At 35.0% G+C, this 15,778-nt stretch overlaps 1 protein-coding gene across 3 annotated transcripts in view; it reads right to left on the bottom strand.

Annotated features, from left to right (window-relative positions):
• Positions 1-1,164: 1,164 nt before the first annotated feature.
• The window catches only part of waca (WW domain containing adaptor with coiled-coil a), a 44,701-nt gene continuing 30,087 nt past the window's right edge, over positions 1,165-15,778 (bottom strand). Inside the window, exons 7-13 of one of the 3 annotated variants that reach the window (XR_015503278.1) lie at positions 15,371-15,778; positions 14,295-15,210; positions 10,956-11,107; positions 10,727-10,842; positions 8,218-8,467; positions 6,116-6,243; positions 1,516-2,615 (exon numbers count right to left, since the gene is read on the bottom strand). The exon at positions 15,371-15,778 is cut by the window's right edge and continues 1,363 nt beyond it. Coding sequence is in view for 2 of the 3 variants with exons in the window: in NM_199660.2 (NP_955954.2) it covers positions 2,546-2,615; positions 6,116-6,243; positions 8,218-8,467; positions 10,727-10,842; positions 10,956-11,107; positions 14,295-14,417 (839 nt within the window). In the remaining variant the exon portion in view is untranslated. 3 annotated transcript variants of the gene reach the window in all.

Here is a 15,778-nt window from a genome sequence, read left to right as displayed (position 1 = left end):
GATTGCTGTTCTATAAAAAGATTTTTGGTTCAACTGTTGTTACACTGACTGACACATTATTAGGTGTCTTCTGTGAGTTATGGGGTAAATATGTAGTCACAGAAAACAAAATTAAGAAACATTATAATGTATGGGGGACACTTAACATTGTTTTAATGTTTAAACCCATTTTCCCCCTGACGTTAACACAGCAGAACAAGCTCAAGCTGGGCACAGCAGCAACATTAACCTATTCAAAGCTGATGGCTGTTTCAACTGCTGTTGTTGCATTTGTTCAATTTACTCCACACAAACATAAATATGTGGCACCATTTCATGTTTAAGTTTTCATATTTCATGTGTGCAAAATAATATAAGTATTTCAGATACATTTAAATATATTTTTATTTCAGAAATTAATGAACTTACAATTTTATATCTGACACATTAAAAATGTATTTATAAGACTATTATTAACTTTTGGTTTGCATGATTTTATGAACTTTGGTAATTTTTTTCTTTCTTATTTTTAAAACAATTACATTAGTCTTGAACTGATTTCCTGTTCTGCTCTAGATATTTAAGTACGTAATATTCCTAAAATATTTCCATTGCAGCTTTACTTTGACTTCAAAATTTTAAAATAGTTTAAAATGAATGAAACTTAATGAATTTGCTAAAGATTTAACAATGTTTTTAAACAATTGGGTTGGTAAAAAATTACATTTTAAAATTGTATAGACCATTCCAATGAGGTGATGTCATTGGCTCATGAACTTTTCCTGTTTGTTATCAAACTATTTAATAACTGTAACAAGAGGCAATTCAATCATAACTTAATGTTAAAACAGATATCATAACATTCAGTATGTGGCTCTTTTTGGATTCTGGGAAGCTTTAGAAATTAAAAATGTTAAACAAGAGATACGTTGGGACCATTGCATTTGTTTACATCCCTCGAAATGGTCTATGCCAGCAAGGGTAATAAATCAGAAGAGTATATGAATATTTAAAATACACCACAATGACTAACAAATCAAGTATCAGAGACACCCAATCTAATTAAATACCTTATTGTCCTCCAAACAGTGTACAATCTATCTGTTACACTTATTGTTAGTCACATTTTAATTGAGTATAGAAAACAGTTAATACTGCTCAATAATAAGGAAGCACATCAAAAACTTTAGTTTAGCATGTTTATTACAATACATACATTTCACATTTGACCTTCCGACCCCAGGTGACCCTGCCCTGACCCTGGCCTAACAGGGTTGGCTTATGTCCAGTCCTCAGATGACCCTCAGTGTCCGGTTTTCCAGTAGCACTCTCAACCCCCCCACCCCCATGCCGGTTCCATCCAATCAGGGTGCAAAGGAAAATGTGTGGTAATAATTTATGAATACAACATATCTGATAGACTAGTAATCACTGCAACTTTAATAAAACTTTAACTTCATTTAACTTTACTTAGCAACTGTACATAGGAATGAACTCTGGTTTTCAACGCAAGCCGTCACAGCAACTCGCATTTACTTTTTCCTTTTTTTTTTATAAAGTACAGTTATTTTTTTATTTTAATTTTTTTTAAAGAAAACAAGGGTACAGAAAATAAAAAGAAAAACAACCTGGAAAGATTAAGAGGAAAAAGAAAGAAAAAAGAATTCTGGGTCTTCAGGTGAGGAAGGAGAACGACATGGGTTGAGCTGCAGGAATGATGATTCGCTTTCTCTCTCTCTTATGTTCTCTCCATCATAAACACAGGCACTGGGCGCATTGCTGGGCCATACAGGGCAGGTATGAGACCACCGAACCATTGTGGACAAGCATGATGTAAACCCCCTCAGAAGGCATGGGGTGAGGGAATGAAACCATTATAGTGCAACCAGAGAAAGAAACGGAAACTAACCAAATAACCATGTAGCATTACTACCATTTTTCATATGCAGCGAGAGAAAAAAATGAACCGGTGGATACGTGTGCATGTTTGTGAGAAGATAAAGTGAGCGTGTCATCGTCCTAGGAAAAAAAAAAAAAGTCCGGTCGTCTAAGTCCAGCTTTTCCATGCAGGTCTGGTTCATGCTCAAGGCAATGGTTCACCGATCGTTTAACTGAAGAGCATTGGTTTGCTTTTTTGTTTTGTTTGTTTTTTTTTAATCATGTCATTTTAAAAGAGTTCTAGATACGGTGGCTTGGAATCCCGGTCTGCCTCGGTGTCGATTAGTTTAACGTTTGGATGTCAAAAGCTTTGATAGGCATGGCTTCCCATGGCTTCATCTACAAAATATATTTACAACATGGAAAGAACATCTACAAATAATCTACATGTACAGGGACGGGGAGAGGGCAGACCTCTCCCCGAACACCCACCCCTCAAGTCCAAGCAAGACCTCGCTGCAGCTCGTTTTTAATGTAAGACTGGGCCCAGAGCAGAACGCAACAGAACTTTGTTTCTCCAGGGTTCCGCCACGCGTGAAATGGGTTTGGCCCACTCATTCACCTACCCCTTCCTTCTCTCTCCCTCTTTCCTCCTGTTTCAAAGACCACGTCTCAAACCCTGAGTTCCTCAAACCATGAAGGAATTCTGATTCTTCAACTTTTCAAGTTCTTTAATTTGTTGTCTCAAAAACAGTATCCTATTGAGAGAGTCAAAGAAAAAGCTGAGTTAGTACATTGGCATAGAAATTGGTTTTGCATGTATGTTTGTTTATGCTACTTCTTACATCAATGTGCAAGACTCCTAAGGGTTATTTTACATGTTTAAAACTAGGGATGCTCATTCGGTTAATTTTGCTAACCAATGAACCGCCGCTCATTAATCGGTTATTAACGGTTAACTGTCAGATTACTATTCATTTTATATTAAACAAATTGACGTGACTATTTTGTGTCCGACAAATTAAATATTGCATTTTAAAATACTCATTTATTTTTATAGCATATCAATAACAGAACATAACAACAGAGCATTTTCACGCACATGCAGTGTTTAGCACAGAAGAACAGATTAAACTAAATAAAATGAATAAAATAAATAGGACTGCCCTAAATTATTTTCACATAAATAATTAATTTATATTACAAAACGAAAATACTGACTGATTCTTTTTAATAACCGGCATAGGCTGTTTTTTTTCTTTTTTTAAAATTATGCATTTATTTAATGCCCCACTGTTATTATTATTATAATCACAAAACCTTTTTACATTTTTAATAGAAATCATTATTTTAAAGATTATGTCTTGCTATGGTTACCTTTCTCTCCCTCGCGGTTCAAGTGTGCGCGCTGCGTAATGAAAAGACAACAACGACCTGCACATTTGTTGACTTTTTGTTAACAGTTGTGTTGTTTAAATATGATATTGCATTAATGTGCATACATGCTTTATAAGCTGTAAAATAAAAGGTAAAGCCTATTTGTTGCGTTTATGGCGCAGATCCAGGTCAACATAAGCGCTTTTTTGGCATCAACACGTCTGTTTCAAACAGCAATATTCTTCTTCCATTTTGCTTCTTTGGCAAATGTGTCTGTAGCCACGGGTTATACGTTATCATCCCGCAAAGTTAAGTATGTCTTGCAGTAAAACAAGTGGCCGACCACAGCTAACGTGCTCTTTTTCATTCCAAAAACGCGAGGCGCACCTCACTGCCTTTATGTTGACAAGGAAAAAAGAAGAGAAGCGCGGTCCTCTTATGAAACGACTGAATCAGCTGGGTATCAATTGTGCAAAAGGGCTGCTGTCTATGTTGTTACAATTTTAATATTTAATAATATTGTGATATTCAGGATTTGTACATTCATACAGCTCTGGATAACTTAAAACAGCGATTAGACCTTCAGAGCGGCATTAATGCGTCCTGAAGTAAAGCGAAACGGCTATAAACTCCAACAAGATAGAGTGATTATATACAGTCATACTTTATCTTTAAATAAAGTATAACTATAGAAACTGTGGTCATCTTAACTAAAAGCTTCTGCGAGTTTGCTGGCCTCACGCATCGCGCACCTGACAGTCAGTCAGCATGTAACCCCAAAGGATTAAACAGATAGCGCAAAGCACTATACGTTTACAGAAAAGTTTGCGCTGTTATAATCTACCTTTTAATACTTTTTGATGCGATTATAATCCGCTATTAAAAACAACAACAACAATAACAATGTTTTGAATGGGTAATGTAGCCGTGGCTGGATGCATTTAGGTTTCCGCCATGGAAAAATGAATGTAGCGGAAACCAAGCTCTTTAAAAGTTCTCTGTAGTTGTCTTGACAACACAAACTGCTGCTCTGGGATGAGCCACGTGCAAAAGATGCCCCTCTTAACGCAAAGGCGCATTCAATCGGCCCCTTATGCAGTCAAACTAAAAATATATAAAATAATAATTTTAATCGTTTAACTGATAGCATTAATCGGTCACAAACGCACCATTTCGGTTAACGGTTAATCAATTATTTTGAGCATCCCTATTTAAAACATTTTGCAAACTAACAATACACTCAGTAAAATTACTTGTGCTGTTTTTGCAAAGTACTTATTTTGAATGACAACAACTTAATTATTTTATGTTTAATTCACTTTCATTTGTAAAATTAAATTAACATGGAATTGTGTGGAACCAAGCTTTTTTACAGTGCATTTTCAGTTAAGTTCAGTTTTAGTTCTTACTTGGCCCTTGATTTATGTAAAGCAGAAAATGTGAACAGAATTGCAGAATCCAAATCAAAGATGTTTAATAACAGTCATGTGTCAACCGAAGCCCAAGTCTCTTTACGAAATTCATCAAAATTAAAGTTGGTTTCTGATAAAAGTGTAACATGCAGAAATACAGGCCTATTGTTGTCATATTCAAGTGTAATGGCATCTCTGAGCCTCAATGGCTAAAAAAAACGACAATCTACAAATAAAGTAGAAAAAACTTTATAAAAAATTAACAGCCATATTACCATGATAGTTCATATCAATAATTATTCTACTAATAATACTAAAATAAAAATTTTTAAAATTCACTTTTTATAGAAATTGCTGAAAGCTTTTCAAAGAATTATTAAAACAATGAATTTCCCCCAAACAAGTATGTTAATTTCTGAAATCTTTGGATGTCTGATTCCAATTATACAGTTGCAAAATTGTATAAAGTAGGGCTGGGCTGATAAACGATATTATATTGAATTGAATTTTTACTCAATACCAAGACGAAAATGTTATTTCATTTAATGGACCCTCTAATTTGAGTGGCTTCAGTCATTGTTGGGTTGCTCTTCTAAATCTGGAAGCATTAACAAGTCAATTTTTTCGGGTCATTTTTTTCTAATGCATACCTTAGCGCATGTGGAGTCACGTGACCCTGCTCTGTTGATTACTATTGTGTTACTTAGCACTACACTGACGAAGTTGCTCAGAGATGCCTTGAGACAGCATACTCTCCATTACATTAAAATTATTTTTTTTTAATTAAAACATTTGTTTACAGAAGATTCAAGAAATGCATTGTTTAAAATATGATTTACAGGACATGAAAGAACTATTTTATTTAGAAGAGATACTACTTATTTTCCACTTTTAACATGAAAAACATCCAAAATTATTTATTTCCAAAAGTGCAAGTTATTTATTTTCACTTTTTTTGTGATTACTTCCATTATTTTAAAATCAAGTAATGCATCCTTAATTCAGAAATCTCTCACTTGTAATATGTGAGCATATTTATTGTACAAAACCTGTCAGTGACAAAAAAAAAAGAATAAACAAAATAATCGTTCAATAATTGCAATTGAATGTTCAATTAATCCAGATTTTGATTTTAGGCCGAATCGTCCAGCCCGATTTATCATTATCATTCAATATGGAAAATAATGAACACAATTGCATTTTTGCCATTTCGCCCAGCCCTAGTATAAATGTCATTGTAAAACTATGCAAGTGTCATGATTTCAACTCATTAGACAAGTTTGCTGTAATTGGAGTACAAACTTAAGACAAAAATAATTTAAACAAATTGGAAAATGAAATATGGAATTTTTGCTTGCTGCACACTTTTATTCATATATCAGCTAAGTAATCAGAAGCCTCCTTTTGGACATTTAAAGAAAACATCTTACACTACAAAATGTGGTGAATATAAACAGTAAAAGCCTCACCTCTGCTCGCGCAATGTGGCTTGAATCTCACACACCCGCACCAGTGAGCGCAGGTTCTTCAGCTCTGTGCAGTTCTCTGACATGTAGATGCTGCCCATGGTGTGAGCCTCTTCACGTAACCGCGAGGCCTGAACGGAAGAGACAAAGCAATTAAGATGCAACAAATGTATCTTTATTTTAATAGCAGACAGGTAGAGGTTGACAACATTTGTTAATGTCTGATTTCCTCGTGAAGATCAACAGCTCAGAAATTTGGTGCTGTTTTGACCTTATTTAGAATTTCTTGTTTTGCGTTCAATAGAAGAATAAAATTTCATAAAAGTGTAGAACCACTTGTGTGAGCACATAGTGAGGAAATGTTCACTTTTGTGGTGAACTATGCTTTCAAGATGATGCTTCTGACCCACAAGTGGATGATTATAAATACAGGAGTAATACGTATTTAAAAAGAGGTTTAAAATATTTTGTGCTCATCCACTTTCAGAGGATTTGTTGTGAGAAAATAAATCAAAAGGAGATATTCATACTTTGTTGCAATGTCCCAACTTATAAATAAGTAAAAGACTTTAAAGGTCCAGTAAAGTGCTTTGAAATGTGCATTTTTTTCGATGTTTGATGTAATCTCAACTGAAAAATGAAGAGAGTGTGGGACAGAGTAGCTCCTCCCCTTTAAAAAAAACAGCCAATAGCGTTTTGTTTTTAAACTCAAGCGCAACAAGTGAAAATCAAATGTGAAGCATCTTGAACGGGGCGGGGCATGACAGATAATAGAGAGCATTTGATTGATCAGGATTTGATGAGAAACTGAATTATGAGGTGACATGAAAAAAATCATTAATCCATTTGACAAACTGCAAGCTGTATATGTTCTTATCAGTGTCTATTCTAATCAGGAATTTTATCACTGTTTTTTTATTTTTACAGGACTTTTAACAAACAAAAATGGAATCGATAAAAAACTTCTACTGGCCACAAACATTTGAATAAAAGCAATTTCATAAAGTTGGTGAGAAACGAAAGAGGTTCTACCCGTTTCTCGACATGCTTAGCATGCTAAAAACAAAATGTGTGAACAGCCCTTAGTTAATAACCTCAGCAATAGTTAATCCTGCATGTGGGTATTCGCCTCGGTGTAAAAGCTTGGAATTCAGGTAATCGTTGCATCCCTAGTTCTCTTCCCCAACCTTTTCACCTAATTTATTTACTTTCAAAGGTCTTTAAATTGTTATTTTTATAAAAACAACAGCATGTAAACATTAAAACTGTAGAAAGGAGTTAATAGGAAATTTAAAAGCAATCATTATCAAACATGCCTGTGCTGAATGATTTTTTTAATAACAGAATAAAGTCTTGGAACAATAGAAGTTGATCAGAAATACAATAAATAAATTATGTATAATTCCATTTTACATTTTTTATAAGTAACCAATTTATAAAACATTTTAAATTATTCTGGTACTTTCATAAGGAGTTTTACTTTTGTAAATTATAAAAACTGCTAGCTTTTGCAGAATTATTCATTTAAATCACCACATTTAAACACCAGATAAGAACAGTAATATTCTGAATCTGCATCTTATAGCAAGTGCAAACAGAGCCTTATATTCATTGTTGGAAAAAATAAATACTATGCAAGTTTATCAGTTTCTAACACTCTTTAGAATACAATGAAGAAACAAACAAAAAAAAAAAGAAGAAAAAAACTCATAAAAGTTTGGAACAACGTATGGTAAGCAAATGATGATAATTGAAATTTCTGGGTGAACTATCCCTTTAAAAAAACTAAATATGACTTCTGAACTACCATGAATAATTACAAGTGTTCCATTTTGCCAATTTTAGTTTGTATTGCTCCAGTTTATCACTTCCAAATGTGTTTAGTCACCTCTTTCACTGCAGCGTCTGCGGAGTTGCCACTGTTTTAAAGCACACTAGCTAGTAGATATTCTTAAAACTAACATCTAAAAGAAATGTTATTATAATTTCACAGGGCCTTAAAAAATGTAAATAGAATACAATTAAGATCAAAGGAATTCTACTGACCACAAATATTTGAATAAAAGCAATTTTATAAAGTTGGTGAGAAACAAAAGAGGTTCTACCTGCTTCTCCACGTGCTCGGCAGGCCACCCCTGCACATGTTTGATGAGGTTCTCATTGAAGTGTGCTGCCAGTGTGGGTGTGAAGGAACATGTTGCTCTGCCAGGGGCTGTGCCAGGAGGTACTGAACCCGGGGGCATCGCTCCGCTAACTACACCTGGTCCTTGACCACCTCCTCCACCACCATTATTACTGCTGCTGCTGCTATTACTTCCCATGTGGTTTGGACCTGGAGATGGACTTCTTTGACTGCTGAAAAAACAAACAAGGGGTGGCTCAATATCTTCCTGATTTATAAAGTGTACATAGTTATCTTTATAAGCTCTTTACAGATGCATTCTTTTTTTGTGATTATGGAGCACTAAAAGCAGATATACCAGAAGCAGCCAGAAGATGGCAGACTAACGCAAACAAAGCCATTACAGAGACAGCTGTCAAAAATGAAAATGTATTCCCCCTTAACTGGTTACACAATTTTATGAGATTTTTCCCCTACTGGACAAAAAAAAAATTATGTTTAGAAGAATGTTGGTAACCGCTAGCCATTAACAGCCATAGTAAAAATTTTTTTTTTAAAAAGTCCACACTCGCGTTTTGCCCAGCGTTTCTGAACTGCTCTCCGTCCACACCAAAACACTGAAAACGCACATCACGTGACCACACACACACTCTTTGGCAAACGCTGCAGCTTATCTACCCAGATGAGAGCTCTGCTTGTCGGACTTCTCATTAAGCATCTCCCGCTGGATCTAATCTCACTATATTTAATAAACGGGATATTTCATTTATGTTGTTGTCTTTATCTAACGACATGTTCCCTGACTTTGGTCATTGGAATCTATTACTTGTTCTCAGGTAACGTGTTTTGGCTGAGCGCAAAGATAAGTTAATGATTAACGTAAGTACATTCTGTATATTGACTGATCGCCTTTATTTCCTATAATGTATAAACTTATTGTATGTTATATTTTTATAATGGCCATTATCGATTATTAAAACTGATATTTAGCAAATCAGAGGGTATGTTTCGTATTTTCACTGAAATTGAAAGGAGGCAGTTGTTATCGGCTCCGTTTTGTTATAAATATCCACACAGTGAAGATGACGCTCATATATGCAGCAAGACGCCTTAGCATTTCTGCTGCCTGTTTAGTTGTTAATATTAAAATGAAAATAGGCAGTTCCTTATATCATGTTTACATTTTATTGTTGAGAAAGTGAAACAACGTAGCCAGGACGATGTGAATGAAGTTATAAAGTACACTGTTCCCTTTGAAGATTGACGCGTGTCCTCGGTATAGTCTGCTTTTCCATATCAAACTGAAAAGAAGAGACTGCAGCCTTGATCAAACTTGCGAAGTCTGAACTTACACGGAGAAGAAGCAGGACTGAACTGTGTGTGTTAGGCTACTTAATATTGAGGAAAAGCCCCAATCAGAGAGGCGAATGTCTGCAGCCCCGCCTCCGTTTTCAGATGTCTCCGTTTTTCATCATCCACACTGAGACGGAGCAGCAGCGTTTCAGAATGAAAACGGCCTCTCCAGCGTTTTCGAAGCGCTACGTTTTCGGCGCTCGAGAACTCCGGCGTAGTGTGGACGGATGGCGTAACCGTAGCAAAACTTATGCGTTTTCAAACTAAAACGCATTAGTGTAAACGGGGCCTAAAATTGATCAGACACCTTAAGACATTTAGGCAGATCTATTAAGATCTGGTTTCATTGAACCAATCGCAAGTGGACAATGCCAGGTACAGGTGCGAATAGGGTGTGAAATGTTTTAAGCTTGGTCACTTTCAACCACATTCAGAGGTAGTCAAAAACACATTTGATGGCATTGTTCCTGCAGTGTGTACGCACATGTGGATGAATGTGTTCAACAGCTGCTAAACAAATTACTCTGCTATACATTCATAAACCCAGTGGATGATGGGCCTGATTTACACCTTGTCGTTAATCATCTCATTTAAATAATTATCATCTTGATAAATATTTATCAAGTAGAATGATCTCTCACTAGTTCAGATGTGTAAGAATAAAATAACATTTTTGAAATGCAGCTGCTTGACAAGACAGCAGCCAACATGTAGCACCCATGAACTACAGTTTTCATTAAATACGGCTTTCTGAATGCTTTATCTCATATGTAAAGTTTGTGTACTTTTAATAACTGTATTTGATTCAAAGCAACATTCAGGAATAGAACATTAATCCTCGAAAACTTTAGATAATGCATATATGATCGATTTTTTCACGTTCTCTTTAGGGATGGTGTGCTGAAAATGCATCTTATAGCAGGTGCAAACAGAGCCTTATATTCATAATAGGAAAAAATATAAATACTATAGAAGTCCATAATTATCAGTTTCTATCACTCTTCGGAATAATTTATTTAACTATTTTCCTTAAATTCTAAATATGGCTTCTGAACTACCATGAATTATTACAAGTGTTCCATTTGGCCAGTTTTAGTTTGGATTGCTCCATTTTATCATTTCCAAATGTATTTAGTCACCTCTGTCTCTGCAGCGTCCGTGGAGAATTGCCATTGTCGTGATGTTTTTCTGTGGAAAGAGGCTGCTGGGATGATGGTGGAGGAAGAGAACTGGACTTTACTGTCATAGCGTTAATCTGAGAAAGAGAAGGAGATCATGTTATATAGCTATAGATTAGTTTATGATGTTCATCATCATATTAGAATGCAGGTATTATAAATATACATATATATATATAAATATACATACCTTGGTCTGTGAGGAGACTGGTGTGGTGCTGAGGGGCGGTTTGAGGGAGGCTGTGTTGGTTTGCGGTGTGCTGATTCTGGGAGACACATACGACCGAGGAGAGGAAGCGTCTGACGTCAGAGACATTGGAGACTGGCTGGACTGTTGGGCTACTTCAATGTTTAAAAAAAAAAAAAAAAAAAAAAAAAAAAAAAAAAAAAAAAAAGAGAAGAAAATGTAAGTAATGTATTTTTTATTAATGCCATGTCAGCAATCAAGACTATTTTCATGGCAAGAACATAATAATAAATGTACAGTGTAAATAAACAAACAAACGAATACATAAATAAGATTTTTTAAGCTCTAATACATGTAAAAAAAAAATCCTAGTGTTACTTTGCTAAAAATGTTCTTTACCCCAACAAGAAAAAAATGTTTGGATTGCATTTCTCAACTCCTAATGCCACTAGTTAATGGCTGATATGTCGGTCTAGTAAAAGTACCAGAATGAATAGAAATTTCAATACACATTTTTGAATACTAAATCATCTTTATTTGTTTAAGTATGCCAAAAAATATTTCAGATTCTCATTTAACATGTTTTCTTTTATTTTATTTTTTCCCTCAAAGTCAAGTGTAGTGCAACAGGATTATTTTTGATTGATTTTTTTGTAAACCAACAATACTGTGTGTGTGTGTGTAAACCACTATTTAAAACAGTCATTCTTTAAATTACTTTCACAGTCATCATTTAAAACATGGTCAACCGTTTGGCAGAGTGGCAGTCAAAGCGTTTAGCGAGTTAATTTCATAAAGGTCTTCTGGAATCATTAAAAGCAGGACAGTCAAGTAGAATGTGTTTTACTGTAAGAGAAATTGTGCAGTAAAACACTTAGTGTGGTCTTCTCAGCAAAAAATATGGGTTATTCTTGTATGTCCAATACAACATCTGATAAAAAAAAATCACTTCATCATATCTAATCTTAATATTAAAAGTCTTACTATTCTGTTAGAGCAAGAAAGATTAAGAAAGAGATATAGTTCCTTTATCACAACAAAGGTTTACCTAGTAATAAATGTAGTTAGGAATGTAAAAGTAGCAATATAAAGAAAAAAAACTAATACATTAAAAATATGAACTGATCTTTAAAAAACAGCACATTTAACTTATGGAAAGAGCTCTATGCACAGTTAGTGGTTAAAGCTAACAATAAACTTTAGGTTAAAGCTTAAATGTGACTATCTTTAATTCCACATGGTTTTACAGCATCAATGTTGTAATGTAATTACAATACATTCAGATAAATAGACTTAAGCATTTATTTAGTTGTTCAAGCTTAAAATGAGATGAAAGACTGCTGTAACCACTAGCGCCGTCAGTAGTAACAGGCTAACGCAGAAATTCCATTGAAAATACTGATAAAATATACTGTGATACTTTAAAGACATGGCGGAGGAAAATAGAATTTAATGCAGTGCTTCTTGTCTGATCCGAGACCTACTTCATGTCGTATACCTAACAGGTGAAGATCATTGTTTTTTAAAGAAATCAGACCTTAACCGTGACAATTTTGTAATGGAATTTTTGTGTTCAAATATTTATAATACTGTTCATAACATTAGGTTTCAGTTCTGCATTTATTAATTTAAAAGTAAAACTATTGCTGCTATGGTATCATATATTAATACTGTGCAACAAAAAATCTCTTGAGATGCCACGCATCACCTTACCAAGTATTCAAATAAACATTTGCTAAGCATTGTAAAATAAAGTGACTCATTATGAACATTGATATTTTTTTATCCACTAGCATTGCTGCAATAGTCAACGTTGTTACAGGTATTAAGCCGGAAAATAAGCTGTCATGTCCACCACCTCACCACCATCATTTAGATGCGTTTATACTAATAAAAATGGTTTAACTCTGTAACAGAAAAGTCATTACAATATAAAACTGATTGCATTTGTTGTCAGATCAGCAGCAAGAGTTGGATTTAATTAATCAGAGAGTAAGTCAGTGATGGGTCATTTCAGGAGCAGAGAAATCGTCGCCAAGCTACAGCTTTCAGGATGAGTTTTGTTTAGTCGAACTACAAATCAACAAGGTCATCTTTGTATTTGCTAAAATGTAAATGGTGTTCAAAAAGAACATGACAAGCGCATATACTGTTTGTATTTTTACCTGTCAAGTACAATAGCAAGTACACACACACACTATATTTTTGACCGCCTCCATCAAGCTATTGACTGAAAATACTTGGGAGTTTTCAGCTTGCAATATTTAAACCTTAAAAATAAACTAAAAATGACCACAATGTCCCATGTAAAACCACCTTAAAGGATTAGTTCCCCCTCAAAAAATTAATTCTCTCATTATTTACTCTCCCTTAACTTGTCCCAAACTTGTTCGGCTTTCTTTCTTTTAGTCCTATATCTATTGAGATTAATTGGTTACAGGTTTTCAGCTTTCTTCAAAATACCTTCTTTTATGTTGAACAGTAGAAAAAAAAACAAAGATATATAACCACTTGAGGGTGAGTAAATTTTCAATTTTGGGTGAACTATCCCTTTAAGGATAGCAAAATGATGTAGAAAGAATCACATCAGGAAAGCAGAAAGAATGACAAAAACGTGGACCAAAATAAATGATAAATCTTTGGGTTTGTTAAAAAGTCATGATAATACAAGCAAGTTTATCATTGTACTCTTTTTGTTATTGTTAAAACTAGCAATTGATGCCCAACTGTCACTAATTTGAAAGTGAAAGTAGTTAAATAGTGCACAGAATTTCTAAGCTGTTTAAAAGTGCCCAGCCACTGGTGACACCAGTATTACCGGTGTTGTCAGACATTGGTTAAGCAGCGGGAATACTTCCTCATCATCATAACCCTAGCACCCAAATCTTAAAAGTATCTTCAACAAGAAGTTTCGATAGTGCTCAATAACAGATGCTGCATGACAAATCCCTACACAAAGCTTCTTCTGTTAAAACCAAAAGTCTTTTTTTTTTCTGTAGCCACGTGGCTCACATTATCTGCTCTGAAAGCAGAAGCCAAGCCAGTGTGTGTATATGTGTGATCTCTGCTAAGCTACCGGGGCCATCTGCTAACTCAAGGAAGCTGACTCAGAAGCACACAGCTGACATGAGTCGACAACACCATCTCATGCCAAAAAACAGATCAAAACCACAGACTCCAGTTATGAAGTTCATGCTCGGGTCACAAAACAGAGCTGACCCCAATACCACACGTCAAAGCCACTTCTTTTGGATGGCCCACTAGCATAAACTAAATAAAGCATATTTGAGGTTTAGAGGTCGTCTGAAATGGACAGGTGCGTGTGTGTGTGTGGGTTCATACCTTGGTTGGACAACTGAGTAGCCTGGGAAAGCAGTGTTGTGATGTTGAAGGCAGATGGACCAGCAGTCAGAATCTTATGGAGAATGGACTGCAGTGAAGCCTGAGTTACTGCAGCTGTGAGAACTACAGAGACACAGAACACAGACAGTCAAGGCAAAAACAAAAGGTGAAGACAGAGAAGTCAAATTAGAGAAGAAAACAGTAGATGCTGAAATGAGTCTGCACTCTGAACCCGTTTTGGCCACAATGCTTTGGCCACATTAGGAGTCTGTCTTCAGTCATTAATGTAGATCTCTCTCTAAAAAGTTTTTTGACAGAGGATTTGTGTGTTTTTTTTTAAATACACATTTACATCGCATCCACTGGAAGTCGGCCTGACAGAGGATGAAATCAGATCAATTACAGTGGTCCCTTGTTATTTGCGGGAGTTACGTTCTAAAAACAACCCGCAATAGGCAAAATATGCGAAGTAGTCAGATGTATTTTTTACAATTATTATTTTCAAACCTTCGTAAAAAGGTCTAGTATTACAAAATAAAACCAAATTACAAAACCATTTGATCTTCATTTATTTACTTCGTAGTGACGCTCTACATCCATGTAACTTTTACCTTCCTTTAGCGTTTCCAAAAGTCTAGGTTTTTGTGTGATGGTTACCATCTTTCTCTGTCTTTTGGGTGTAACCGCAGGTGCCTTTGATGGTGCGAAATGACATAGTGGGGTGAAAATTTGCAAACATACATTACAGTACTTCAAAGTAACACTGCTAGCGATCGAAGATTTATGTAAATTTGGGAGGCTGAATGCATTCTGTACTGTACAGGAGACACGGCACAGAGGAAATTAATTGACAATGGTCTACAGCCAGTCAGGACGCAGAACACAAAGTGCTGTAAAAAAAACCCCCCAAAAAACACTGGTAGTGTTGTAGCCAAGACGACCTAAACTGAGACCAAGATGCGATCAAGGCTTTGATATGGATTTTTTTACATCTATTTTTAAATGAATCAGAAAGCTGTATTGCTTGGTAACTTCTTGTATAAGGAAGTTCTGTTTAAAATCAATATCATGTTTGCAACTAAAGAAAAACAGCTCTCTTATTATTGTAATATTGCTAAATTTGACCATAAGCCATAAAAAAAATCTAAGGCAAGTACTTTTTTTTGTTTGTAATACTATCGTCAATTTGTGGGTATCTGTATTCATTTTGGCGACATACACAATTACCTGTTAATTTATGAACAGACAAAAAAAATGTAAATAAAAAAGCTATTGATTGTGTTTTAAGCAAAAGGTCATCCAATTCAAGTCATTATGTTAAAACGGATTTAAAAATTTACAGGAAATTTAGCGATATCCACACAACAGTGGCCTTCACAATCACTGCAATAAAAATAACTAGCTTTGAGTCTTACACTCTGATTTAGAGAAGTACATCATGCATTACTATTATTATATCGAAACAATCCTGTCACAAATTATTT

Source organism: Danio rerio, chromosome 12 (genome assembly GCF_052040795.2).
Source record: "Danio rerio strain M-AB ecotype USA chromosome 12, GRCz13ab, whole genome shotgun sequence".
Classification (NCBI taxonomy): Eukaryota; Metazoa; Chordata; class Actinopteri; order Cypriniformes; family Danionidae; genus Danio; species Danio rerio.
This window is presented reverse-complemented; position numbering and strand designations above follow the sequence as displayed.